Source organism: Sycon ciliatum, chromosome 3, assembly GCF_964019385.1.
Source record: "Sycon ciliatum chromosome 3, ocSycCili1.1, whole genome shotgun sequence".
NCBI lineage: Eukaryota > Metazoa > Porifera > Calcarea > Leucosolenida > Sycettidae > Sycon > Sycon ciliatum.
In genome coordinates, this window is record NC_088645.1 from 5,271,414 (window position 1) to 5,299,326 (window position 27,913).

The 27,913-nt window shown below is 44.8% G+C and overlaps 1 protein-coding gene across 3 annotated transcripts in view; it reads right to left on the bottom strand.

Moving 5' to 3' along the window:
• Positions 1 to 27,913, bottom strand: part of LOC135811250 (tripartite motif-containing protein 2-like) — a 252,222-nt gene that overhangs the window by 91,599 nt on the left and 132,710 nt on the right. For all 3 annotated transcript variants that reach the window (XM_065324450.1, XM_065324449.1, XM_065324448.1), the window contains one exon: positions 609 to 746. In XM_065324450.1, the coding sequence (XP_065180522.1) occupies positions 609 to 746 (138 nt within the window). The remainder of the gene's footprint in view (positions 1 to 608; positions 747 to 27,913) is intronic.

Here is a 27,913-nt window from a genome sequence, read left to right on the forward strand (position 1 = left end):
AATAAAACTTCAATGCTTGAAGGAACCTCTTGTGCCCTGTATTGGGCAAGTGAGTAGATGTGTGTCATCGGCTACAGGGCACAATGATGATGGTGAATATCAATGCAGACACTTTTAAAGGCCGAATGCTGTTTACGCTGTGGTTAGTCGCGTAGCTGATCTTGTTTTGTTTCTTTGTTGCAGTTGCTGTTTTCTTCACTTCATGTTCAGATCTATTTCAGCCACGACGAGATATTACTGGTTGTTCTGCCGCCCTTTTGTATGCCTTGTTCCACGTGTCTTTTCCTGGACTAAGTGCTGTTGATTTTGTTCTTCCTCTTGTTCTTCTCTTTTTCTCTTCACTGCTTACTTGCATTATCTGTACTACAATTTTTTTTCTCCTAGAGGTTTTTGTGTTGTGCTGGTGTTGTGTTGGGAAAAGGAGGAGTTTTAGAAAAATATATGGCACCTTTCGCACCACATGTACAGATACGAAACATATGCTGTACCTATTTACTTGCTCTGCTGTGAGAACAGAGAAAAAGTCCATGTTGGGGCTAATCATAGCAACCATCAAATTAGAATTCTGAGAAATCTCAGCAATAAACACCACACAAGCACTAACTTACTCTCACACAACCGTCATACCAATCGGTTACAGCATAACAAATACCATGCTGGGGCAGAGACAGTGCTGCAACACCAAACGAGATACCGATAGCACCGTTACCAATCGTTTTTACGTAAGACCCATCCTGATGTAGGACCTGGAAGAGAAACACATTTGATTTCCACAACAACAAGGAATACAGTCAACAACGAGGTGAACAGAGTGTTGCAGCAGGCTTGATAGGCAATTGGACAGGGAGGATGAGAGTAGAGAGGGGTACAACACAGGAAGTGAAGGTGCAGGCAGTGAGTTGAGATAGGAGAGTGTCAGGCAGTGAGTTGAGATAGGAGAGTGTCAGGCAGTGAGTTGAGATAGGAGAGTGTCAGGCAGTGAGTTGAGATAGGAGAGTATCAGGCAGTGAGTTGAGATAGGAGAGTGTCAGGCAGTGAGTTGAGATAGGAGAGTGTCAGGCAGTGAGTCGAGATAGGAGAGTGTCAGGCAGTGAGTTGAGATAGGAGAGTGTCAGGCAGTGAGTTGAGATAGGAGAGTGTCAGGCAGTGAGTTGAGATAGGAGAGTGTCAGGCAGTGAGTTGAGATAGGAGAGTATCAGGCAGTGAGTTGAGATAGGAGAGTGTCAGGCAGTGAGTTGAGATAGGAGAGTGTCAGGCAGTGAGTTGAGATAGGAGAGTGTCAGGCAGTGAGTTGAGATAGGAGAGCATCAGGCAGTGAGTTGAGATAGGAGAGTGTCAGGCAGTGAGTTGAGATAGGAGAGTGTCAGGCAGTGAGTTGAGATAGGAGAGTGTCAGGCAGTGAGTTGAGATAGGAGAGTGTCAGGCAGTGAGTTGAGATAGGAGAGTGTCAGGCAGTGAGTTGAGATAGAAGAGTGTCAGGCAGTGAGTTGAGATAGGAGAGTGTCAGGCAGTGAGTTGAGATAGGAGAGTGTCAGGCAGTGAGTTGAGATAGGAGAGTGTCAGGCAGTGAGTTGAGATAGGAGAGTGTCAGGCAGTGAGTTGAGATAGGAGAGTGTCAGGCAGTGAGTTGAGATAGGAGAGTGTCAGGCAGTGAGTTGAGATAGGAGAGTGTCAGGCAGTGAGTTGAGATAGGAGAGTGTCAGGCAGTGAGTTGAGATAGGAGAGTGTCAGGCAGTGAGTTGAGATAGGAGAGTGTCAGGCAGTGAGTTGAGATAGGAGAGTGTCAGGCAGTGAGTTGAGATAGGAGAGTGTCAGGCAGTGAGTTGAGATAGGAGAGTGTCAGGCAGTGAGTTGAGATAGGAGAGCGTCAGGCAGTGAGTTGAGATAGGAGAGCGTCAGGCAGTGAGTTGAGATAGGAGAGTGTCAGGCAGTGAGTTGAGATAGGAGAGTGTCAGGGTGCGGATGATAGCTTTTATACAGGCGTTATTTCTCACTTAAGAAATTCAAAATATTAGTCCTCCGGCCTAATTTGTGTTATTTAGAACAATGTTTTCTTCCTGATGAGAGCTGTATAATAACTAGGTTTTTTGAATTTCAATCATTGTCCATCACCAACCGCTATACTATTATCCCCTTTTCTTCTTTGTCCATCACATAATTAGTGAAAATTTTCATGATTTGTTTGTTCTTCCAAGAAAAAAAAGCTTTCATACCTGGCAATTCGGCTTTTTATTATGATGGTGGTTCTACTAGAGAGGTTTTGCATACCGAATTTCGGAATGTTTTTCGACTGTGTTTTTCCGAAAAAAAGTGCGTGCCGAAAAACGGCATTTTCAGTGTTTTGCATTCCGAAAATCTGATTCGATTTCCAAGGGTTGCCATGCAAAACAAAATGGAGGGAGTCGAAGGCGCCAAAACCGAAAACGTTTTACAACCGAATCTTGCATATTCGGTTTTGAGGCGTGTTGGTCCAACAGAAGCAGCGTGTGTTCATGGTGTTCTCTGACGGACTTCCTGGTGATACCAGCAAATTTTGGGTCAGACAAGGCTAGAACTTTTGCAGTCTCCTCGGATCCCACAGAAGCGCGAACAAAGGGGTTGAGCACAAAATACATGTAGGGGTTGCCTGAGCAGGATCAAATCCATGTGCAGGTCAAACTGAATCTGGGCGCGGTTCGAAGACGCGGACGGACTGATGGTGGACCGAGTGATCCAACGTCTGAAGACGAGGTTGTCGAACTACTGTCTTGTACTGTCAGTAGGCTCCATGGCAAAGGAAGATAGAGTGTGATGGAGTGTGAGAAGATCTAGTCAACATGGCGAGATCAGCGAGAGCAGCAAAAACCAAAACTACACATGTGGAAAATTTTCCAATAATTATAATCAGCGAGAGCAGCAGAAAACAAAAATACACACGTGAAAAATATTCAAATACGTGTATGCGCTCCCAAACAGGAAAGAGCCGAAAATCCATTTTCGAAAAACCATGCATTTTCGCCACCACACTTCCGAAAGTTCAACTTCATTTCCGACTCCTGCCACCAAATTCCGAAAATAATTCCGAAATTCGGAATGCAAAACCTCTCCATTAACAATTGAGCCATGATCTCAGTAAATGGACCTTAGGGGTGAAATTTTTGAAATTGCCTTTTTATTTGGACAATGTACTTTAAGTCTTTAGTATGTAGACTTTCATGTGACAAACTTTCAAATCAATATTAGCCTTGCAAGTACCTTGAATTCTCCATATTGTAGAATGCACTATAGTTGTCAAATCCGGCTATGTACATGTATGCAGTATCATACTTGTTGCCGGGTTTGCGAATCTCACAGTCACTGAGGCAGCTAGTTCATCCAGTCCGTACTTTTTGAAGAGTGGGCGTGACTTTGGCGAGAGCAGCGCTTCAGCTGGCGGTGCGACATGGCAAGATTTTCAAGAGGTCCTTGTCAAGTGCAGCAAAGTGATTGTCACCAGAGCAGCTGCATCCGATTGACATCCAGTCCACTATCTCTGCGGTGGTTAGGGTTTCCTCAACACGCTGACCTTCCTGCTCCAAGTCATTGTAACTCTCATCTTCGTCATTGTCAGACGGACGGAGCTGGCGCTTTTCTGCCGCAGGTGCGATCGGGTTGTTGTCTCCGTCATCGCAGTCATCGCGTTCACTGTCATCGTTCCCGGGGAGACATCGCAGTAGAACATCTCGTCGTGCTCTTCTAGGAGAGACGCGTCCTCATGCGGCACACCGACAAACTCAATCCTACATCATTACTCGCCATTCTGACTACCTACAATCGATCGATTGCTCGATCAAACCTGCAAACAAAAAAATTCAAGATCGACTTCGTCTTTGACTTCGTTGCCTTCACGATCGCGGTCGCGTTTTCTTTGAGTAACTTTAACGTCACATTTTGATGAAAGTTGGAATCAGGTCCTAAGGTACATTAGAGATAGCCGAGGGACTACATGCAATGGAAAGCCACAGAGTGAAGTTGTTGCATACCCGTGTATTCTCATAACACGGCTTAAGAATAGTCTGGCTAAACCAGTGTGCTGGTTTCGATTAACTGGTGCAGCAATTGGCATTGCAAATAGGCAATTGCTCATGAGTGAGCCGCAACATTGCCCTGGACCAAGTGAAAAGGTTCCTGATCCACGTTGCGAACAGCCAACCAGGGTGAAGCAATTGGCATTGCAAACAACCAAATCAATCGCTCATGCTTGTGCGGCAATGAAACCTGCAACCGGATGCAATGACTATACTATTTACGTCACAAAACAATTGACCAATAGTGTGTGATTTAAGCACAGATAGTAGCAGCATAGGCACCAGTTAATGGAAGCTCTTCTCACTTGAAGTATAATGTGAATGGGAGGGTGGTGGCACCTAGAATCCCATGCATGGCTGCTCAGGGACCCAAAAAAGGAAAGCGTGAGCCAAAGTCAATGCAGCAAGAGCTAAAGCAGACTCGTACGCCCAAGAACGCGGTTTCAGAGGGCCAGCCTAGCAAAGTTCTTATTTTTCAGCGCCCCAGGCTAAGTTCTTATTTCGCGTTCTTACGCGTCCAACATGACCCGTGACGCTCATGTACAATGCACTTTGCGCTACATGTACCGGTTGTACACTTAAACTTTACATGCACGTGTAGTATGTAGCGCTGCACTCGGTGATGTTTTCGTGAGGACCCGACAAGAGTTTGTGGTTGCGGACTTGTTTTTCGTGCTCGGACAAGATCATGAAGGTCCAATTCGCTTGCAAAACGTGCAATACTAAAAAACGTTGCGTTCTTAAAAATCTTGGAGTTTTTTCTTAACCCTTAGTGGTGCATCAGTCATTAACGACTGATATTGTGTACGTACCGTAAAACTGTCGTAACTCCATCGATTTTAGTCCTGTTGCAAATATCGAAATATGTAGATCAAAGAGGAAGCTCCAAGCTTTCCAATGGTGTAATCGCTTTTGCGATAGGAGAAACGATGATAAAGATATGACGCTCGAAAGTTGGATCGCGGCACTAAATTGTTTAAATCCAGGCTGGGGCATTCTTAGATTTCCAGCCTGGACGTTCTTGGGCGCTACGTTCTTGGGCGTACGAGTCTACTGTAACTAAGGCGGTTTGGGAGCACATCCGCAGCCGTTGAATGCACACGTAAAGCAAACTCAGTTGAAGCGCGATAGAGAGCAGTGCATCATTCTTATCACTAACTGTTGTTAGCCTCAAGGCTAACCCATCATCTCTATTTTTGGATTGCTAGGCAATGTTTTATTGTTGGAGTGCTGTTTCATGTGTTGCTATGAGCAGTGGACACTTGTAGTACAGCAGTTCATCAATGTATGATTAATTGTACGTCACGAATAACAGACTTGGATGAGCAGCTTTTCATGATCCCTTCATGTAATAGGGAACGTTTCCAAAAGTTGCTACTATGCGCAGTGGATCTCGAGTCAAGTCTGTATGTCATAGGATCATAGGTCTTGCAGGCAATTATACTGACTGATGTACGCATGGCAGCACTTGTGAGCATAGAGTGTGCCTGCCCTTGTGTGTCTGATTCCTCCATGCAGACACATATTCATCGATCTCATTGCATAAATTGGGTACAGTCAGATCTCACTTATGCGGTACTCTTGTATCCGGATCCCTCGCCATCCGGAAGAAAATGGTTGGTTGCCGATTCACAGCACATGTCATGCATACATACAGTATGTGTGTTCGATTCCCTCGCCTATCCGGATTTTTTTTGTTGAAAACAGATGTGTGCGGTTATGGGAGGTCTGACTGTATATCAATATCAAGGCTCAGACAAACAGGACTGTGTGTGTAATGATCGTGATAACACCAGAGACAGTGAGCAATACGTGAGTATGAACAGTCGCTCTGTGGATCGGCGAATGTACAGTTTAACTACCACCCTTAATTTTTTGCAATTTCTCTGCAGCATCAGTGTTCATGAAGATGAACTGCCAAAGAATTCTAATACTGTGAGAGTTGAATTTCTAATGGGCCCCAAAGTCTAGCGTTTTAATAAGAAAGAATCCATCGTTAAACTCAATAAACGTTCTACTAGTACGCATGTTATTCCTTCTCTCCTCTGTACTAGAGATGTAGAAGACAGGTGTGTGATGGCAGGATCGCTAAACTTTGCGCCTGCTAAGTGGGAATGTTTTGCAAATTGCTTAACTTTAGACTCGTCACACTTTCAACTCTTACAGTAAACCAGCAAGTAGAATCAGATCATGCAGCGCATAGAGAAGAAAACATTAAACTAAAGAAGATTTCCAATTCCCGTCAACATGCAAAAGAACGTGAATAGAACCACACATCATTGCTGAAGCATATGGGAGGACAAAAGACCTACAAACGATTCATGTATCATCTTGAAGTCTGGCGAATTCTCTAGTTGGGCAGCACACATTCATTGTGCTTTTCCATAGACTTCTCCACAGAGTGCGATGGCGCCCAAGGGCTCACAGCTGTAGGAGATTATTATTGCTGGCAAGCGACTTGCACACTCTCATTAACATGGTGGAGCACAACCAGTAAGATGCTTTGCAGTCTACTCCTCTAATACGACTTTTAGCGGTAACACAAGTCAGGATCGCTTATTACTGTCACGTTTTATTATACATGGTTCGTGTCTTGTGGAGTCCGTTGTTTGATGTCATACATTGTCTAGTGTACGTGTGAGTTTGGTGTGATGGGTGACACCTATGGTATGTGGTGCACACAAGAGTCCAGGTCGTCAGGGCGTGATTTGTATGTGGTGCGGTTGCCTTGGTCTTTTGCTGTGTGTTCTGTACAATCATATTGGTCTCAGATTGTTGGTCATGATTCACCCCACTGTCATCACTGCCTGTTCTTTGTTCTTCCTTTCTCAGCTCTTTGGTGTCTTTCTTTGTTTAACTTTTCCTCTCCTTCTGCGCCCTCGTCTCTTATTAGTCATACTTTGAAATTCGAATTTATATAACCTATCAAATCGTTTATGTTGTCGTGTGGCGGAAGCCATTGGAGAAGTTGATGTGCTAAATGTTAAAAAATTGTAAAAAATGGCGATCTGTGCTAATGATTGTATCCCTAGGCAGGTGAAGAGAGTGCTCAAAAATTCTCGACCTCGCCTCAACAATGACCATGCTGAGTGGGGCCGTGTTGGTTTGTTTGTACAGGCTCTTGTTGCTTGTTTGGTTTCAAGATGACTTGTCAATCAACGGACGTAGTGGTTTCTGATAAAACGCATCTACTCAAGTGCTGCGAGGTCAACAGTGCCCATGTGCCACAGGTTGACAAAATGTTCAGTGGAATCAGCAATGATTCGGTCACCATCAATCACCGTAACATCACTCTGCTTTTCCAACTCTCACATGTACGTCACCCAGAGGCACATGATGCTATTTTATCCTTTGACTGCTACGGGGTAGAGGGAATGGTTCGATACCGGAACGGTATGAGCCATTCCTTTGTGTTGGCCCATTGCCTCCAAGTTGCCCAATTGTTCGCATCAAATCAGAGATGGCTCCAAACCGGAAAGGTATTAGAGTGCACGTCAAATTCACTCAGTTCTGAAATTAGGTAATTGCTATCACTCCATGACGGCCAGTACAGAGTAACAGTAAGCCTTGTGTGTGCTTTCATTACTTTTCATTGGTGCTTTAAAGGCGAGAGGCGAGCCGCTGTTTACCTGCGCACGGCTGTTTTTTGTGCGATTTCACGCCACTTTACAATATGGCCGCCGAAAGTCTCGATCGGGCTTCAATGGCAAGAAATTTTTTTCAAATCGCCAGAACCCAAGTAGGCCATGGTTTCCCGTGGATTTTGGTGACTGGTTAGCCCGGACAGCCTTGGGAACACGCTGATCGCGTGCGTCTTGTTTCAAGCTTTCCGCTCGTACCTCCAATGCCTGCCTTTCCTTCAAGAAACATTTGTTCTGCGTCGTGCAGCATTCGCTTCACTCTGAAGTACTCCTTGTGTCGTCGCTGTCAAACTCGGCCCCGAGAAGTCTTTCCTGGATTTTTCCCAGGCTAGATGGCAATTTTTCCAGGTAGAGGACTATCCTCTGGTTTTCTTCCCTGAGTGTCGTTGTTGTTCGCGCATGAACTTCTGAGTTCGCGATGCGGGTCAGGAACATGTTTTCTCTTGATTCGGAAGACAAATGGCGTGGCCCTTTAGTTGCTGTTGAGTCTAGAAGGCTGCTTCCTGCTGTAAATTGCTTAGTTGGCATGTGGGATATTGTAGAAGAAGACAGCAGCTGGCCAAGTGAGCTGGAAATTGTGACATCTCTCCTATTGTGCGTTGAACGAGTACGAAATGTCCAATTTGAATATTGTACACGCGTGAACGCCAAGCAGAGGCCGATAATCACAGGGGCGGTCAATCTCTGGACTACCAGGAGTAGTTTTGAGCAAGTTTGAACTGGAAAGACAGCTAACTGGGCAGGCCAGGAAGCCTTTCCACCCTTTTTCTCTCTCAAAAAGTCGAGTATCTCGCTCGAACGCTTTCAAAACTTTCCTCTTGGATTCGCTTCCCAAATCGTGAAACCACGCGAGGAGTAACATGAGTTTCTTCCAAAAACGCAAACTCATCCAGTATTTGCACTATTCCTACAATGTTACATAAATCGCACCGAACGACGCCATATTGTTAAGTGGCTGCACTGGAACAGCCGTGTGCGACAAGAAGTTGATGTTTCGAAAGAGGTAAAACTCAAGTCGCAGTGTGAAGCAACAGGTCAAAAACTCACCTGCTTGTTATGGCGCTTTTGGTAATCGCAGAGCCATGAAATGTTGGCTCGGAGTAAAACACATCGTAGTCTCACTGTGACATATTATGTTTTCTAATCAAAATACCAAGAGAGAAAGTGAATATTGGGTCCATTCCGGTTTTTAACCTATTTCCTATTTAAAACCGTCCCCTCTTTTGCTGCCAGAGCTCGAAGAACCAGGGGAAACGGTTCATTTTTACTGAAAACACACATCACACTTAAAGGACGGTAACTCGGACATCTTTCCTCGAAATATTATAGTCTTCCTGGAAAGCTATTGCAAGAAGGAAAATGATGAGCTGAAGCACCAATCTTCAAAACAAAGTCGGAGACAAGCTGAAGAACCAAGAAAATTTTTCCCCTTTGTCCCATTCGACTCTCCTTGGTCGTATCGAGCGCAAAGATGTTTTAACACTTCTGTGAGTACATTGCTCGATTTTAACTGAGGGTGTCATGACTGCAAGCTGGGAAAAAGAGCTAAACAATGAATATCAAGTGTCCAAGCAATGTGCAAAAAATATTGGACCGCGTGTGGATATGCGTCTCTGTCGAGCGCCATAAGTCAATGAATAGTAAATCCATTAACTCAAGGATTGTTGCAAGCGCAAGCTGAGAGCATTCTTTTCGACCTACATAATATTTCGATGGTGAGAATCGAGTAAGACCTCACCACATAACAATCATCTACACGTACACCTGCCCTGCAAATTCTCATCAACACACCATGTATATGACCACGTAATACTACAGGCTCAGAGCCTGGTCGTCATCTAGAACCCCGGTATAGTATGGGATCAGCAGTGATGGGTTACAGAGGCACTCCAGTCTCATTATCCAGATCATGTTTCCGATGGCAAAACAAAAGTATGGTAGGTGTAACAGAAGACCTCTCCAACAAGAACAACCATGCACAAGTATTATTGAGTGGAGTGGGAAATATTTTTTGGAATTTCCCAAAGCGAGGAAGACCTGATGACATCACATGTGCTTAGCTTGCCAGCAAAGGTCCACCACAGCATATACATTTTGAAGCATTTTTAATTGAAAAGGTAGGTGCTTGGTACATTCTGAACCCTTGAATAGACCCCGTAGTAAATAGTTCCTCCCGACGAGACTCCACCTCCAGGGAAACGAACTTGGCTAATATTTTGTGAGGATACATATGGTAAACATTTGATAGAGGAACATGTTGAAATGGTGAGGCAATACTCATTTTTGACAATGGAGAGGGAGGTTGATAACCAATGTTGCAGGGAGAGTGAAACTGCTGTGAGTATCAACATAAAGTTCAGTTATACTCCCATCACCTGAGCATCCAGACTAAGCACCCAGACTGACCAGTCAGACTAACCACCCAGACTGACCAGTCATACTGACCACTCATAGTCAGGGGCATCGCAAGCAGTTTAACATTGGTGCGGCCAAAGTGTGTGTGTGGGGGGGGGGGGGGTGCGGGGGTCCTCCCGCGGGGAAAATGTTTTGAAAATTGGGCCTAAAAGGCCATATTTTAATGCCACAGAATAATATGAGAAATAAGAATATGCATGGATCATGACGCACCGCATTGTTGATGCAAAACATGGTAGCTGTACAAGAGTCGACAAGCCACCAACAATGTTTCTAGGGAATCACTAGATCAAAAAGAGTAATGAAACACGTACTGATATATGGAAACAACAAACGAGGCATACAAGGTAAGAAAACAATGAAGCGCGAATTGAGGTTGCTGTTCTGAGCATTGACAAATTCACAAATTGACAAAGCAACATTGTTTTAAAAAACACATTTAAAACTTTCCGAAAATGCCTCTGCAATACTCACACTCTCCAACAAAGTCATTCGCAACTGTCTTCAAGTCCAAAGCATCGCAGTCTTCCTTGCGAACATGAAGAAGAGCTTTAGTGGCCGGTGATATCAGCAGCAGCTGGAGCAGGACACACACTTCTGACAAGAAGAATTGAGGACTGGACAAAGACGGCACGTAAGACACAACACTCAGCACGGTCGGTGCACCATCACCTTCAGCAACGCAATGCGCATGAAGGACTGACAGCTGGTCATGAATGAGATCCGTCTGGATGTCATCCTTGTACAGTGTGGCAATGGCTGTTAGCTCTGTACTGTAGTCCCGCCCAGCACAACCTTTGAGAAGAAGGTCTTCCAAAATCCGGTATTTGCATTAGCCTTCCTGGTCAAGCTGCTGGCGGATGGGTGGCACAACTGTTTCAACTGCAGCAAAGTACACAGGGCGATTGTAGGCCTCGACTGTGGCAGGGAATGAGGGAGCACCAGTACCTTCTTGGAGCCTTGCTGGTACCTTCCTCTTTCTCGGTAGTTGAGATTCAAGCATGTCATTTGACTGCTGCAGCTCCATCACGCTCGACCAGAAAGCCTCAAAACTACTGTCAGTACGGAGAAGCAGGAGAGTGTCAACAGTAGCTTTTGCAATAGCTTGGCCTTCACTTTGCAGACAAGGTGGTAGACTGCAATGACTTGCCGAGGTTATCAGCAAGAGATAGAACTTTTGCACCGAGAGTGACACTGAAAAGGAAGTCAAAATTTGACATTTGACTCCTCACACCATTGCACTTTGCTGACATCTCCTTATCATTCTTTCCAAGCTCGGTACACGACTCCAGGCACTGTTGAAGGGCGCTGTAGTTGGTCTGGATGCTCTTCAGAGATGCAGCTCGAACTGTCCACCTGGTCGGACACCAGGTGCGGGATCCAGGTTCTTCAGGTGCAAGCTCAGCTTTCAGGCGCTTGTATTCAGCAGTATGCTTCGCAGAATACTTTAGGAGCTTGACATCATGAATCATGTCCTGAGAACCGAGATTCAGGGTATGCCCATAACAGTGAGTATAATGAGCTCTGGGCTCCTCTGCCAAGATCTGGGTTGCAACTCCTGTTCGGCTACCCTTCAAGGTAGAGGCACCATCATAACACTGGCGTCGACAAAACTCCAGCTTGAGGTTCATCCTCAACAGGGCAACCTTGATTACGCTGACAATAGTGTCAGCATTACCCGTTGCGATGGCATAAAATCCTCAGAACTCCTCATGAAAATGGAGCTCCGAATCTACCTATCGAATGACAATTACACACTGCTCCGTACAGCTGGAGTCAGTGGTTTCATCCACCATGATGGCGAACTTACTTTCACCTATACTGAGTGCAAGTCCACGGAGGATCTGGAGTGCCATCACCTTCAACATTTCGTTCTGCATATCGGCACTCGTGTATTTTCCCTTCTTCTTCTCATGCCACTTATGTAGCCACGGTTGGAATTCGCTGAAGATGGTCAGGAGCTGGTGGAAATTGCTATCTACTGGCCAACTGCAATGACTTGCTGAGGTCTACTTCACTATCTACTTCACCTCCATCTTACGATGCTCCTCGGAGAGGCAGCCCTTGGCGAGCATGAAACTTGATGTTTCGAAGAATGGGGAGGAAAGTCTCTCGAATCTCTTTACGGTCCGACAAAAACTGTGAGTTTTCACTCACAAAGCGACTGTTCAGTACATGGGGTAGTGGTCTACCAGAGCAATCACACTCACTTCAACTACCACGAGGAAAAACAAAGACCACGATGGCAGGTTCAACGGAGTTGCGCAGAACAAGAGCAAATGCTCGAAAATATTTGTAAGTGAAAAATACGTTTTTGCACTCTTTCGCTACGCTCAGCCGTGAAAAAACAAAACTTGAGAAGTTCACCAACGTGACCAGTTGTCTCAGGAGTTGTCTCCAACTTTTCAACAGCCTCCTTGTGACAGTCGCTGGACTGATATTTCGAGAATCCTCCCGGACCATACTTCCAGTTTTGAAAGCCAGTTGAAATAAATGCAGCGTCGGTCTTCGTATTGAAGAGAGAGATTTCCTTAACCTGCCTTTACGCACGTGAAGCAAAATACTCGTTTACGCTTCATATCCCAATGCAACCAGGGATAATTGTCATACCCATATGGCAAGAATACACGGAACACAACTAACTGGCTAACCCCGAAGGCTCGCTTTGGCTAGTTATGTGACCTGGTTTGGAAAAGAGCATGTCCTATTTCGGGGTAACCATGGTAACCATCCATCTCTTCGAGTCAGAACAATAAACTGCCACCAACCTGGCCCACCTATTAACGTACTACCTCTGACAAGCGAAACTTGGCGCGTTTTTTTGTTGATTTTTTTGTGTTGGTACCACAACTAACTTCACAAGGCTGTGAGGCACTCGTAGATCTACGACCTACTTGTAGCTCCATGCAACCGGTTGCAGTAAGCCAAGCGACGAGCTGTTGAGTGGCTCAGAGGCAGGCCAGTCTCTCGTGTACCAGCAAAACAGTGCGTGCGTCCCTTCTGCGAAGGAGAATCGTCGTGCTTTCGCGTTGTAATGGAAACCAAGGAGTTCTCTCTCTCTCCACTTGATCATTCCGCCAGCACAGAGTCCATACGTCCATTCCAAACAATCCTAGCATCTTTCAATAGCCACCAGAGCGATGCGTCTCTGGTGGCTAAGGAAAATCGCCGGGAATTCCTGCAGGCAATTTTGGGCAGTTGGCGAGAATACCCGGCAAAACAATTCGAGTCCAGGCGCTTGTGGAGGTGTTGCACAGTTCTTAGCACGTCAACCTGGATAGTGGCGGCTGAAACGACTACCCTCGACACTGTGGCTCGAGCACAGCACACAGGAGCGACATCGAGATTTTCAGAGCGATTACAACAGAGGTACTTGCTGCAACAGAATCTGCTCTAGTCGAACTTTGGTCTCAAAACAGGAACAATTCCTCTCCAGACGAAACTGCGATCTCTGAATCAGAGGAGAGTGATTCAGCCGAACAGGATGTCTCTAATGTCCTTGTTGAGGAATACAAAATTGAATTTTGGTGAGTCAATCTTTAGTTTTGATTGTAAAGTGAGAGTTATTTCTAGAAATTTGAAGTAAAAAACGCGCCAAGTTTCGCTTGTCGGAGGCAGTACATGTTTGTGTCGTACATCAAAACTTAGGGATTTTCTGTGTCAATCCAAGTACTTCGTGGAATGCATATCTATAACATACACTTGGGAATACGAGTGCATAGGATATTCCCAAATGTATGTTACATGTTTTGTGTATGTTACAATGCTTCCTGACGGTATGCGTTGTACAACTGCTGGATTAGAAAATCGAATTGTGTACAGTTTGAGTGATTTGTTGCAGAAAATCGCTGCTGGAGGCGGAATTCAAGTGCCGGATTAAAGCATAGAAAATAAACTGAAAAAATCCGTTTTGCCAGAAAGTGTGCTGGTTTACAAGGGTGCTGAATAAACAAGTGCCGGATAAGCGAGGTCTGACTGTACTATGATCATACTGTACACTCTAGTACTATGATCATACTGTACACTCTAGTACTATGATCATACTGTACACTCTAGTACTATGATCATACTGTACACTCTAGTACTATGATCATACTGTACACTCTAGTACTATGATCATACTGTACACTCTAGTACTATGATCATACTGTACACTCTAGTACTATGATCATACTGTACACTCTAGTACTATGATCATACTGTACACTCTAGTACTATGATCATACTGTACACTCTAGTACTATGATCATACTGTACACTCTAGTACTATGATCATACTGTACACTCTAGTACTATGATCATACTGTACACTCTAGTACTATGATCATACTGTACACTCTAGTACTATGATCATACTGTACACTCTAGTACTCTGATCATACTGTACACTCTAGTACTATGATCATACTGTACACTCTAGTACTATGATCATACTGTACACTCTAGTACTATGATCATACTGTACACTCTAGTACTATGATCATACTGTACACTCTAGTACTAAGATCATACTGTACACTCTAGTACTATGATCATACTGTACACTCTAGTACTATGATCATACTGTACACTCTAGTACTATGATCATACTGTTCACTCTAGTACTATGATCATACTGTACACTCTAGTACTATGATCATACTGTACACTCTAGTACTATGATCATACTGTACACTCTAGTACTATGATCATACTGTTCACTCTAGTACTATGATCATACTGTACACTCTAGTACTATGATCATACTGTACACTCTAGTACTATGATCATACTGTACACTCTAGTACTATGATCATACTGTACACTCTAGTACTATGATCATACTGTACACTCTAGTACTATGATCATACTGTACACTCTAGTACCATGATCATACTGTACACTCTAGTACTATGATCATACTGTACACTCTAGTACTATGATCATACTGTACACTCTAGTACTATGATCATACTGTACACTCTAGTACTATGATCATACTGTACACTCTAGTACTATGATCATACTGTATACTCTAGTACTATGATCATACTGTACACTCTAGTACTATGATCATACTGTACACTCTAGTACTAAGATCATACTGTACACTCTAGTACTATGATCATACTGTACACTCTAGTACTATGATCATACTGTACACTCTAGTACTATGATCATACTGTACACTCTAGTACTATGATCATACTGTACACTCTAGTACTATGATCATACTGTACACTCTAGTACTATGATCATACTGTACACTCTAGTACTATGATCATACTGTACACTCTAGTACTATGATCATACTGTACACTCTAGTACTATGATCATACTGTTCACTCTAGTACTATGATCATACTGTACACTCTAGTACTATGATCATACTGTACACTCTAGTACTAAGATCATACTGTACACTCTAGTACTATGATCATACTGTACACTCTAGTACTATGATCATACTGTACACTCTAGTACTATGATCATACTGTACACTCTAGTACTATGATCATACTGTACACTCTAGTACTATGATCATACTGTACACTCTAGTACTATGATCATACTGTACACTCTAGTACTATGATCATACTGTACACTCTAGTACTATGATCATACTGTACACTCTAGTACTATGATCATACTGTACACTCTAGTACTATGATCATACTGTACACTCTAGTACTAAGATCATACTGTACACTCTAGTACTATGATCATACTGTACACTCTAGTACTATGATCATACTGTACACTCTAGTACTATGATCATACTGTACACTCTGGTACTATGATCATACTGTACACTCTAGTACTATGATCATACTGTACACTCTAGTACTATGATCATACTGTACACTCTAGTACTATGATCATACTGTACACTCTAGTACTATGATCATACTGTACACTCTAGTACTAAGATCATACTGTACACTCTAGTACTATGATCATACTGTACACTCTAGTACTATGATCATACTGTACACTCTAGTACTATGATCATACTGTACACTCTGGTACTATGATCATACTGTACACTCTAGTACTATGATCATACTGTACACTCTAGTACTATGATCATACTGTACACTCTAGTACTATGATCATACTGTACACTCTAGTACTATGATCATACTGTTCACTCTAGCACTATGATCATACTGTACACTCTAGTACTATGATCATACTGTTCACTCTAGTACTATGATCATACTGTACACTCTAGTACTATGATCATACTGTACACTCTAGTACTATGATCATACTGTTCACTCTAGTACTATGATCATACTGTACACTCTAGTTCTATGATCATACTGTACACTCTAGTACTATGATCATACTGTACACTCTAGTACTATGATCATACTGTACACTCTAGTACTATGATCATACTGTACACTCTAGTACCATGATCATACTGTACACTCTAGTACTATGATCATACACGGCTGTCTCAGTGTACATGAATCCGCGCATGGAAGTACGGGTATGAGTACAGACGGCAAGGCCGTGAATGTGGGGAAACCCCTCACTCAAATTCAAAAAAATTCTCAATTGCACTTGACGCGACCACTGATATCTGTCGGTGTCGAGACCATTCTGAGCTGCACATAACAACAAGAATCTGTTCAACTAGTCCTATGCATGCAGGATAACGGTACCTTGATGCGGACGAGCCGAAAAAACTGCTTCTTTCCCGATTCAGCTGTTTCTTTGCTGAGTTCGTTCTTGATCAGTGCTACGTAGTGACAGTTGAGTAACGATTTCGATGTGATTTTGAAGACGCCTGCATACCCTACCGGAGCAAACGCCGCTGCTTTGGCAGGTTTTTGAAGGCAGAATCATCCTTCGTCTCCACGCTGAGAAAAGTTCGTCGTGTTCTGATGGGCAGATCCATGTTCTTGGCCGCTTATTCAAAGGTACTTTCTGTTGTTTTTGAATTTTTTCATATTTGTGTGCATAGGTTCTGTAGAGTGTTACGATGAGTTCTACTCTTGATCATGCATTTCATGTGGAGCATGTAAATTCCCTGTGTCGTTTGGGTGGCTGCAAATTACCCACAAATCGCAAAGGCCACAAGTCATGGAGTGCTACTACTTACACCGTCAAGGAACACTCCCTTGATATATTCCGTGCGTTCAACGTTAAAGTTGAAGAGGATCAAGAAGGAGTGCATCCCAATCAATTTTGCAAATCGTGTTTTGATTTTTTGCATTCGACCCTGAAGAAAGGCTCATGCAATGCAGGTGGCTGTGGGCAAAGTTTGCCAACTGTTCACGAATGGTCTGCACATACAGACAGCAAATGTAGCACCTGCACTCGCATTGTTGCAAGCAGAAAAGGTGGACGGCAAAAGAAGGCAACGAAAACGATTCGCGGCGCACGCATGACACATGGTGACAGTGATGTGTCTACTTGCACCAATGCTGTTGACATTGACCAAGAGAAGGTCGCAGCTCTGGTCACTGACAACTATGTTTCTTGTTTGCCTCTGTCGCCGGACCGCTTCACGTTTGTGCCGAGCGCACTCATTTGCCACATTTGCGGTCTTGTTGCAAATCGTGCTGTGCAATCTCCCTGCTGCAGTAAATTAGTTTGTGCTGAATGTATTGTGGGCTGGCTGGAAACCTCTTTGTCCTGCCACTCCTGCAAAAAGGTTGTTCTCTTGTCGTCATACCAATCTGTACATCCGTTTGCTCGGGTGACGTTGTCTGAACTTGTCCTGTCCTGTGACAATGCTGGTGAATCAGTGCTCGAGGGTTGTCCAGCCAGAGTCACATTAGCATCTTTGCAGAGCCATGTTGCCGAGTGTCCATTCGCCAAACACCCGCCACCCAAGCGCTACTTGACGCTTTCCTCCACCGTGGCAACTGTGTTGGCTGCACCACATGACCTTTTGCAAGGTGATGTTGCTTCCAAGCTCCTTAACAGGCTAGTTGAAGCTCGAGCGGAGGATGGCCGACTTGAGCAGCGGACGCGTGGCAGCACATCACTGTGGCACAGGGTTCCTGTGGCAAGGGTGTCATCTTCAGATGCCTCATCGTCCACGCTGCGGCGAAGAGAGAGCCTACTCGATGGCATCCAGCAGGCAGCATGCGGAGGAGCTAAAGGCAAGGAAGCGCAGAGCGTTCACGCTCTGCAGTCCCTTCGCCGAAGCCAACGGGAAGACCTTCTCCGTGAGGCCGGCTTGCTACCGGAGGGGCTCCAGAAGGGCATCGGTCTTGCCATCAAGTCTGACCTCCAGCTACCCTGGAATGGGCTGCGCAAGCTTCGCCGATATTTGAGATTGTGTGGACTGTCGCTGGAGTCGGAAAGAGAGATGCGGAAGCAGTTGTCCGAGGAGCTGCCGTTTCCCCTTGTCGCCAAGGAAGTTCCCCTTTTGGACAGTTCTGGCACTGTCATCATGAGCCCTGTTGTCTGCTTTGACAATCTGGTGGAGCTAGTTCTTCACTTTGTCGAGTTGAATGAGGAAGCTGGCACACTTGTCTGGGAAGGTGCCTGCCCAGAAGATGAGCTTTGGGTGAAGATAGGTGGAGACCATGGAGGGCATTCATTCAAGCTTTGCTTCCAGCTTGTGAATGTCCTCCACCCCAACTCCCTTAGCAACACAGTTCCTTTCTTGGTCTTTGCTGCGAAAGACTCTCCGTCAAACCTAGCCACGGCGTTTCAACCGTATGCAGAGCAAGTCGACAGACTCCGCAGCTGTTCTTGGAAGGGAAAGAAAATCAAAGTTTGCCTCTTCGGGGACTACGATTTTATGATGAAATTGTATGGCTTGTCTGGAGCAAGTGGAGTCAGGCCTTGTCTGTTCTGTCTGGCAACAAAGAAAGACATGCAACCATCCCCTACCACCCCCTTCCCCGACAGAACGCTCGACATGCTGAAAGAGGACTTGGGTCGTTTTGTGGAATCTGGCTCGAGGCTGCAGAACGCCAAACAGTTCAATAATGTTATTCGCCCACAAATCCTGCCAATTGAACTGGATGATGTATGTGTCCCCATCCTGCACCTCGACCTGGGAATCTTTCCCTTGCTTTTTGAGGCTATGGTCCGAGATGCAGAGGAGATTGACCTGATGCTAGCCAGAGAAAGCACAGACACATCTTCGAGCTCCACATTCAACGATGCAGCTAAGATGCAAAGAGAGTTGTGGGTACTCTTAGCAGAGAAGGCACAGCAAGAGCAGCAGCTTTATGTCGCACAGACACAGCTACAATGGGCAGTGCTAAATGCAGCTCAGGCCATGCAAGCCAATCATGTGGCAGAAGCACAGCACGCAGGACTAGCTGCTCAGCTACAACAGCACTGGGCAGCGCAGCAGCAGCAGCTCAACGACATGAATGTGCGAATATCTAGTTTGGAGGAACGGCTTGTGAATGCAAAGGTTAAGAATGGTCCTTGTGCTTCATCATTCGAGCCAGTATTGGTGAAGCACAGGATAGATCGGCAGGCCTATCACTCGGGTGCTTTCGTTGGCAACCACATCAACAAAGCACTACAGCCATCAGTGACACAACAGATTGTGTCTGCTCCGTTGACAGTGGTTGCTTCTTTTGTAAATCCGGATGGTGCCTCCTTTGCTCCCACGCAGGCACAGCATCAACTACTGAAAGCTGCCGAAGAATGCTCCGCTCGATATGCGTCTCTCTTTGGCAAGTACGCTAGTTGCAGAGCCATATTCGCATCGACTATCACTGCAGACGACGATATGGTCAAGAGCTTGGAGGAGAAGATCGTATCCTTCATGGCGAACGTGCGGTCGGAGGTTGTTGTGCGGCACAAGCGTCCTGTCACGCCTAAGTTGCATCTGCTTGAGTGTCACCTCGTTCCTTGTGTTAAGAGATTCGGCATGGCACTTGGTGCTCTCGGAGAGCAAGGCGGTGAGTCAATCCACCACAAGTTTAACCTGCTGCGAGCAACACTGCAGAATACGAACAAGGATGTCGACCGTCTCCGGACTCTAGTGGCTCAGTACCTGACGACAGCGCTGCCAACCCACAACAAGCTGATCGTGCCAGCTGCCAAGCGCAAGAAATCAGCTAGCTAGTGACTTGGCAGAGTTCGTAGCAGCAGGGCCGGACAGCTCCAGGATCCAGACTTGGTGCAGGTAATTCAATTGTGTTGCTAGTAGTTCTGACATGTTCTCTTGATTCATATGAATGTTGTGTATCCACAATTTACAAGGTAGGTGAAACTTGTGCAGGTAAGTGGTATCCACACATTTGAAGAAATGAATAAATCACTGCAGTATTTTTACTTTGTGAGGCGCTGCAAAATATCACCTTGCTGGACATACTGGCATCCAAGCTCGGAACATGGCTGGTTAGCATGCAAGGTACGTAAACCATGGTCGCTCCTTCAAGAACGCACTGCAGGCTGGAGCAGGTGAGTCGAAACTGCAGAAACTCTAATTAAATCTAAATTTACAAGTTCAACTAGACTGGCTGCGATTGGAAATTCGACACAAGGTACGTAGAAGCTCAGCTTCAGCGGTTTCCGTGTGTGATGCTTGAGCAGGTTAGTCACGTCCACAAGGTGAGGTATACTAGTATTGACGCCATCATCGCCACTTGGCGAGAACGCAATCGTAACCCAATCGTATAATCATTCTGATTCTAAAATAAATAATTGTCTAAGGTGGAACTGGGGCGCTCTTTCAAGAGCGGGTGGCAGGTGGGACAGGTAAGTCACTTCTACAAAATCGAACCAATGAATAGAGCACTTCACAGACATACTTCTGGGGAACTTGCCTTCTAAAGCTCAAAAACAAAGCTGATAATGAAGCGAGCTAGCTTCGAATGAGCCTACAAGAAAAAGAACATTATTCAAAAAACGCCACAAAACACGATCGCAAGTACGGTCGCAGCATGACGCGTACGCGGATCACCATCGAAACCTTTTTCGAAAAAAAGTGCGTAAAAAGACGCCATCTTGCCATATGCACAGCGCGAGTCAGCCGTGCATACTGTACACTCTAGTACTATGATCATACTGTACACTCTAGTACTATGATCATACTGTACACTCTAGTACTATGATCATACTGTATACTCTAGTACTATGATCATACTGTACACTCTAGTACTATGATCATACTGTACACTCTAGTACTATGATCATACTGTACACTCTAGTACTATGATCATACTGTACACTCTAGTACTATGATCATACTGTACACTCTAGTACTATGATCATACTGTACACTCTAGTACCATGATCATACTGTACACTCTAGTACTATGATCATACTGTACACTCTAGTACTATGATCATACTGTACACTCCTGTACTATGATCATACTGTACACTCTAGTACTATGATCATACTGTACACTCTAGTACTATGATCATACTGTACACTCTAGTACTATGATCATACTGTACACTCTAGTACCATGATCATACTGTACACTCTAGTACTATGATCATACTGTACACTCTAGTACTATGATCATACTGTACACTCTAGTACTATGATCATACTGTACACTCTAGTACTATGATCATACTGTATACTCTAGTACTATGATCATACTGTACACTCTAGTACTATGATCATACTGTACACTCTAGTACTATGATCATACTGTACACTCTAGTACTATGATCATACTGTACACTCTAGTACTATGATCATACTGTACACTCTAGTACTATGATCATACTGTACACTCTAGTACCATGATCATACTGTACACTCTAGTACTATGATCATACTGTACACTCTAGTACTATGATCATACTGTACACTCTAGTACTATGATCATACTGTACACTCTAGTACTATGATCATACTGTACACTCTAGTACTATGATCATACTGTACACTCTAGTACTATGATCATACTGTATACTCTAGTACTATGATCATACTGTACACTCTAGTACTATGATCATACTGTACACTCTAGTACTATGATCATACTGTTCACTCTAGTACTATGATCATACTGTACACTCTAGTACTATGATCATACTGTACACTCTAGTACTATGATCATACTGTACACTCTAGTACTATGATCATACTGTACACTCTAGTACTATGATCATACTGTACACTCTAGTACTATGATCATACTGTACACTCTAGTACTATGATCATACTGTACACTCTAGTACTATGATCATACTGTACACTCTAGTACTATGATCATACTGTACACTCTAGTACTATGATCATACTGTTCACTCTAGTACTATGATCATACTGTACACTCTAGTACTATGATCATACTGTACACTCTAGTACTATGATCATACTGTACACTCTAGTACTATGATCATACTGTACACTCTAGTACTATGATCATACTGTACACTCTAGTACTATGATCATACTGTACACTCTAGTACTATGATCATACTGTACACTCTAGTACTATGATCATACTGTACACTCTAGTACTATGATCATACTGTACACTCTGGTACTATGATCATACTGTACACTCTAGTACTATGATCATACTGTACTCTCTAGTACTATGATCATACTGACAATATAATAAATTTAAATAAATTAAATTAAATTGAAGCCCTCACATGAGAAAAGGGTCACATTGGCTTCAGGGGTCAATTTTGAGATTTTGATGTGATTCCTTGATACTCACAGAATATGATGCAAAAAACCGGACTTAAAAATATGCATCCTTTGCGGATTTACAGCGATTTCCATACCGGTAGGTATACTGTAAATATACAAATTTTCGGCAGCTATTTAATTTCGGCTATATTCGGCACCGACCCAAAACGCCTAAATTAAAACGCCGATGAAATTTTTCACAGCATCTGTCGCACTATACCACGCCCTCTACGGTCTACCCCACGCCGAAAATAAATCGCCGCCGAAATGTCAAAAATCGTGAAGTGCATAAATTTTGCAGGGCCGAAATTTTGTATATTTACAGTATACGATTTTCGTGGTGCACGAGGATGAAAATACGGGAATGTTCGAAATCATCTTATGAGTGTTGTTTATGAATGAGCATGGCAATGTTATCAACTTAGTATCACCTTAGCATGGACACGAATACAGGGACACTTGATGATGACTAGTTCTTTCTACAAAGGTAAAAGAAGCTACTTATTGTGTGGTGGATGCAAACGTGATACAGCATACGGATATTTAGCTCACGGAAAAAGAAAAAAAGAAGGAAAAAAGATGTCAGAAAGTGATAATAGGCATGACCATCAGGCATCTGCGTCCTGGATCTCAGCAGCAGCAGCAGCAGCAACAGCATGTTGAGGGCAAAGTCCATCCTGAAACTCGGGGGGGGAACATGCTGGCGAATGTGCTTGAACAGGTACTGTTGGCGCTCAATTGACATTCCTGCACACAGCAACACATCAGGCAGTCCAGCCCCACGTATTTCCTCGACAGAGAACTTCAATAGGGAGACCTTGACTTGCTCAGACTCACTGTGCACTTTCGTAAGCACAACACCAGGATCAGCAGATGAGAACTCGAGATGGTGCGGCTTTGAAATGCCAGGCAGGGGTTTAAAGTGCCGACTGATAAAGGCATCCCACGCATACCACGGAACACTGTCATCGATCAACTGCGCAACGTTGACGGTGGCACTCTCATTGACAGAAGTGGCGAGCTGTGCCATGGAGTAGCAGTCACTCCGGCGGAATCTTTGCTTGAGTGGCCAAAGCTGCCATCCACTAAACACCGCGTGTGGCCAGCCAGCATGAAGCTATACGTGATGCGGCAACGCAGGCCTACAATGCATCGCCATGCCAAAAAGCAGACAATAGTCCTGTTCGTATTCGGTCCACCGCAGTTATCAGCAGTCAGCACACAGCTTTTCTCACCATAGCCGTACGTCTCAAAGTAGTGGTGAAGCAGCGAGCCAACAGTATTGGGGCCATGGCCCTTCTTGCCATCTGCACCAATGGTGTCACATTCGTCAAGCAAATAGTTGACTTGACGGGGGACGGCTTCATTATTTACACCAAATATGTGAGCTTTACGTGGAACTTTAAAATACAGGGGACCTACTTGATGAGTATTGTGAGGGAGAGCAACACTTTGAGCAAAATCAAAAGTGTAATGAATAGAATGGAGGACATTGCTACAAGGGAGGCATGGCGGGGAAATTGGTACATGGCATGCATTTAGCTCAGACTTTGTAGCAACTGTGGCTTCTTTGTACACATCTCGTTCCTCTTGTGCCTCACCTACATGTGAAGAGAGTTGAGTGCATGCCTCTAGCTTGGCGTCTTCTCCTAGCGCATTGACCACACCCCTCCGGAATTGCTCACACCTGTCGCAGACATCTGTCCGGGCGTCATAAACCGGATGTGCGGCATACACTGCGACCAAATCTCACGGTAGTTAGTTACCCCGACAGGCTTTGCATGAGCCTCACCAGATGCCTGCAGGTACTCTTGGTGCTGGAAGATACACCCGCGGCCGCGCACTTCGTCCATGCAGAGGCGCAGGATGAGGGATGGCAAACTGCTCACTGAGGGATTTGATGAACTTCACCACTCCTTCTACCTGCTCGAAGCGCAAGGCATGCACTGGCCTTCTCCCCATGTTCCCATGCTTTGTGGGCACTGGTCTGTGCTCCTTTATATGGCCGATAAGGTTGCGGAGGCGTTTTGTTCCCACTCCGTAAATGGTGCGGAACGCCTTCACGCCCACATGCCGTCCAAGGTAAGTGTAGCCGAACGCAACATACTTCCGCTTCTTCTGCTTGGTGGTTGTGTCCTGGTTGAATTTGGATGACTCCAGGATGCCAATCAACAGCATGTCTGCATCTCCTTTTTCCATCTCTGCCATTGCCATCTGGGTTTGTTCTACTTGTGCATTCGCAAATTCGAAAGACTATTCTCGGAGCAGCCACACACATTGCCAGGATTTTCAGCAGCAGTAGCAGCCTCAACATCATCATGTGCATCAGTGCCTTCCTCATCAACAGCCTCTGTTGCGTCCTCCGCCATTGCCTCATCTTTATCGTCAGCGGCCAAAGCGTTGAACTGCGCAGCAGCACAAGCTATGTCCAGTTCATCATCCAAGAAGTGATCAGGGACGCCTTCGCTCTCCTCGTCATCCGAAGAAACAACATGCTCCGTGGCAGGGGCGCTGACGTGCGCCAGTTCGCCTTCCCGTCCACAGAATTCGTCTTCAGCTTCAGCGAGGACAGTGGCAAGCGCCTCATCTGTCGTAAAATAAATTGGACGGCTCATTGTTCGTCAACAGAAGGCAAACAACAAGTTGACATCAAGAAACAGCTGACAGCGCTCGCGAACCACGCCACGTCAAAAAATCAAACTTCTTCCTCAACTTCAAACAACAACAAAACAGAGATCCCTTGACGGATTTTGCTGAAATAAACTGCTGCGTGAAGCTGTCACCAAGGCGCATACGCAAACGGTGACGTAAAATCGATGTTGCGCAACAGCTCCGCGTAGGAACACAAAAATGATGATGATTTCTCTAAAAAAACGGGATTTTCCCCACTTAAAACTTTGTACGCGATTTTCTCCGAAGTGTCACGGAAGCCAAAGTGACCCTTTTGTCGCGAGGGTGCTCTGCTGAGGCTGACTGTACACTCTGGTACTATGATCATACTGTACACTCTAGTACTATGATCATACTGTACACTCTAGTACTATGATCATACTGTGCACTCTAGTACTATGATCATACTGTGCACTCTAGTACTATGATCATACTGTACACACAAAAATGATGATGATTTCTCTAAAAAAACGGGATTTTCCCCACTTACGTTTTCATCATGTGGTGACATCGATGGGCGGTTTGAAATTTTGAAGCTCCGATCCAGGGCATCTGTGCAGCTGTGAACGTGACCGTGTAGATTTAGCATGTGACAACTAGTAGCAGGCTATGGGTAGTGATACTGATGCGGCCACCAGCCAAGCCCCAGCTGGACGTCGATGCTGTGTTTGTGCGGGTAATGGCGTGTGTAGAACCAACTGTTCCTGCCGCCAAGCAGAACGTCCGTGCTCGAACTGCACTCCGGGAAAGAAGCAGAAATGTTCAAATCGCAGGCCTACGGTAGGGTGTTCGCGTGAAGTGCGTACGTCTCCGTTGCCAGTGGTAGAACAGGTCGACGACACAAACCCGTTACGTGCGGACTCAAGCCAAACCGTGAGTGAGTGCGAAGAGCTTTCGGCAGCCGCTTCCGCAACTGCCCAGAGCATCAACGCACTGATCACGGAGTGCCGTCATGGCATTGACATGGGATAAACTGAGCCACGAGATAGAACTTCAACAACAATAGCAACTACTCGGGACTCTGACAGCCGGCCTGCTGAAAGCACCTTGAACACCAACATCCGCAACGGCAACAAACAAGCCGTACATCTCCCAGCGCTAGCAGTGGGCTCCCCTTCTCAGTCACAAGAAACCAGGAGCGAATCACAGCCTATGGAACCCACTAGTCAATCTGTGCACTCTGCCCACTTGAGTGAGGCGAACACCACTCCTCACTCGGTCTCGGACGTATACTCTGAGGTCGTACATTGGAAGAAGCGGTTCTTCAAGCTCCCAACAGGCTCGGCCGGGAAGCGATTTGTAACATTGATGTGTGAACAGATCCAGGACTTTGTTCAGTCTGCTGGTACCCACAGAATAGCTAGGGTACCCCGTAAGAAGACCTTGAGTCTGTGGGGATTGCCCTATCAAAATATGAATAAATAATAATAATAATAATAATGAAGGTACGTGTTGGGTCGTAAGTATCCACGCAAACACACATCCAGTCAAAATAAGGCACTTGTCAAAGTATCCGAACGTTTTCGGTCCCTTCTCATCAAGGATTATACAGGGAATGGCTCAAGTTGGAAAGACTAAAACTTATATAGCGTAAAGATATGAGATAACAACACTCGTGACAAGGTGGAAAAAGTATCAAGTTCAGCACGACACAAAACTCGAAGGAAATAATAATAGCGACAAGAACATAGTGAGCAAATTAAGTTACATTGTTAACACCTCGACGAGGAGTAACACCAAACAATTGTAGCGACAACACATTTTCTTTCTGTACGCAAAGTTCAGGATCTAACTTACGGATATACAAAGCTTCTAACACAGCCAGATGCAACGCACATCTACCACGTGACAATATTGAGAACACATTATCACTGTACAACTCACGACAATTGGTACGGGCTGACAGATGTTGCTTGATGGACGAAGTGCGATTCTTAGCTCCGTTGGGTGTAGTCTCCTCCAATGGCTGTGTTAGAAGCTTTGTATATCCGTAAGTTAGATCCTGAACTTTGCGTACAGAAAGAAAATGTGTTGTCGCTACAATTGTTTGGTGTTACTCCTCGTCGAGGTGTTAACAATGTAACTTAATTTGCTCACTATGTTCTTGTCGCTATTATTATTTCCTTCGAGTTTTGTGTCGTGCTGAACTTGATACTTTTTCCACCTTGTCACGAGTGTTGTTATCTCATATCTTTACGCTATATAAGTTTTAGTCTTTCCAACTTGAGCCATTCCCTGTATAATCCTTGATGAGAAGGGACCGAAAACGTTCGGATACTTTGACAAGTGCCTTATTTTGACTGGATGTGTGTTTGCGTGGATACTTACGACCCAACACGTACCTTCGTTATTAAAGTATTATCCGCCTCCGACTTCTTGTAAAATAATAATAATAATAATAATAGCGCTGTACAACCTAGCCGTGCTCCCAGCTCTGTTACTACAACAAACGTATCGTCGATCCAATCCCAAGGACAACACGAGTCACCTCCAGCGCCGGATGGCCCTCTGGGCAGATGGTAATATCACTGCTCTGGTTGAGGAAGGACGCGGCCTGCAAC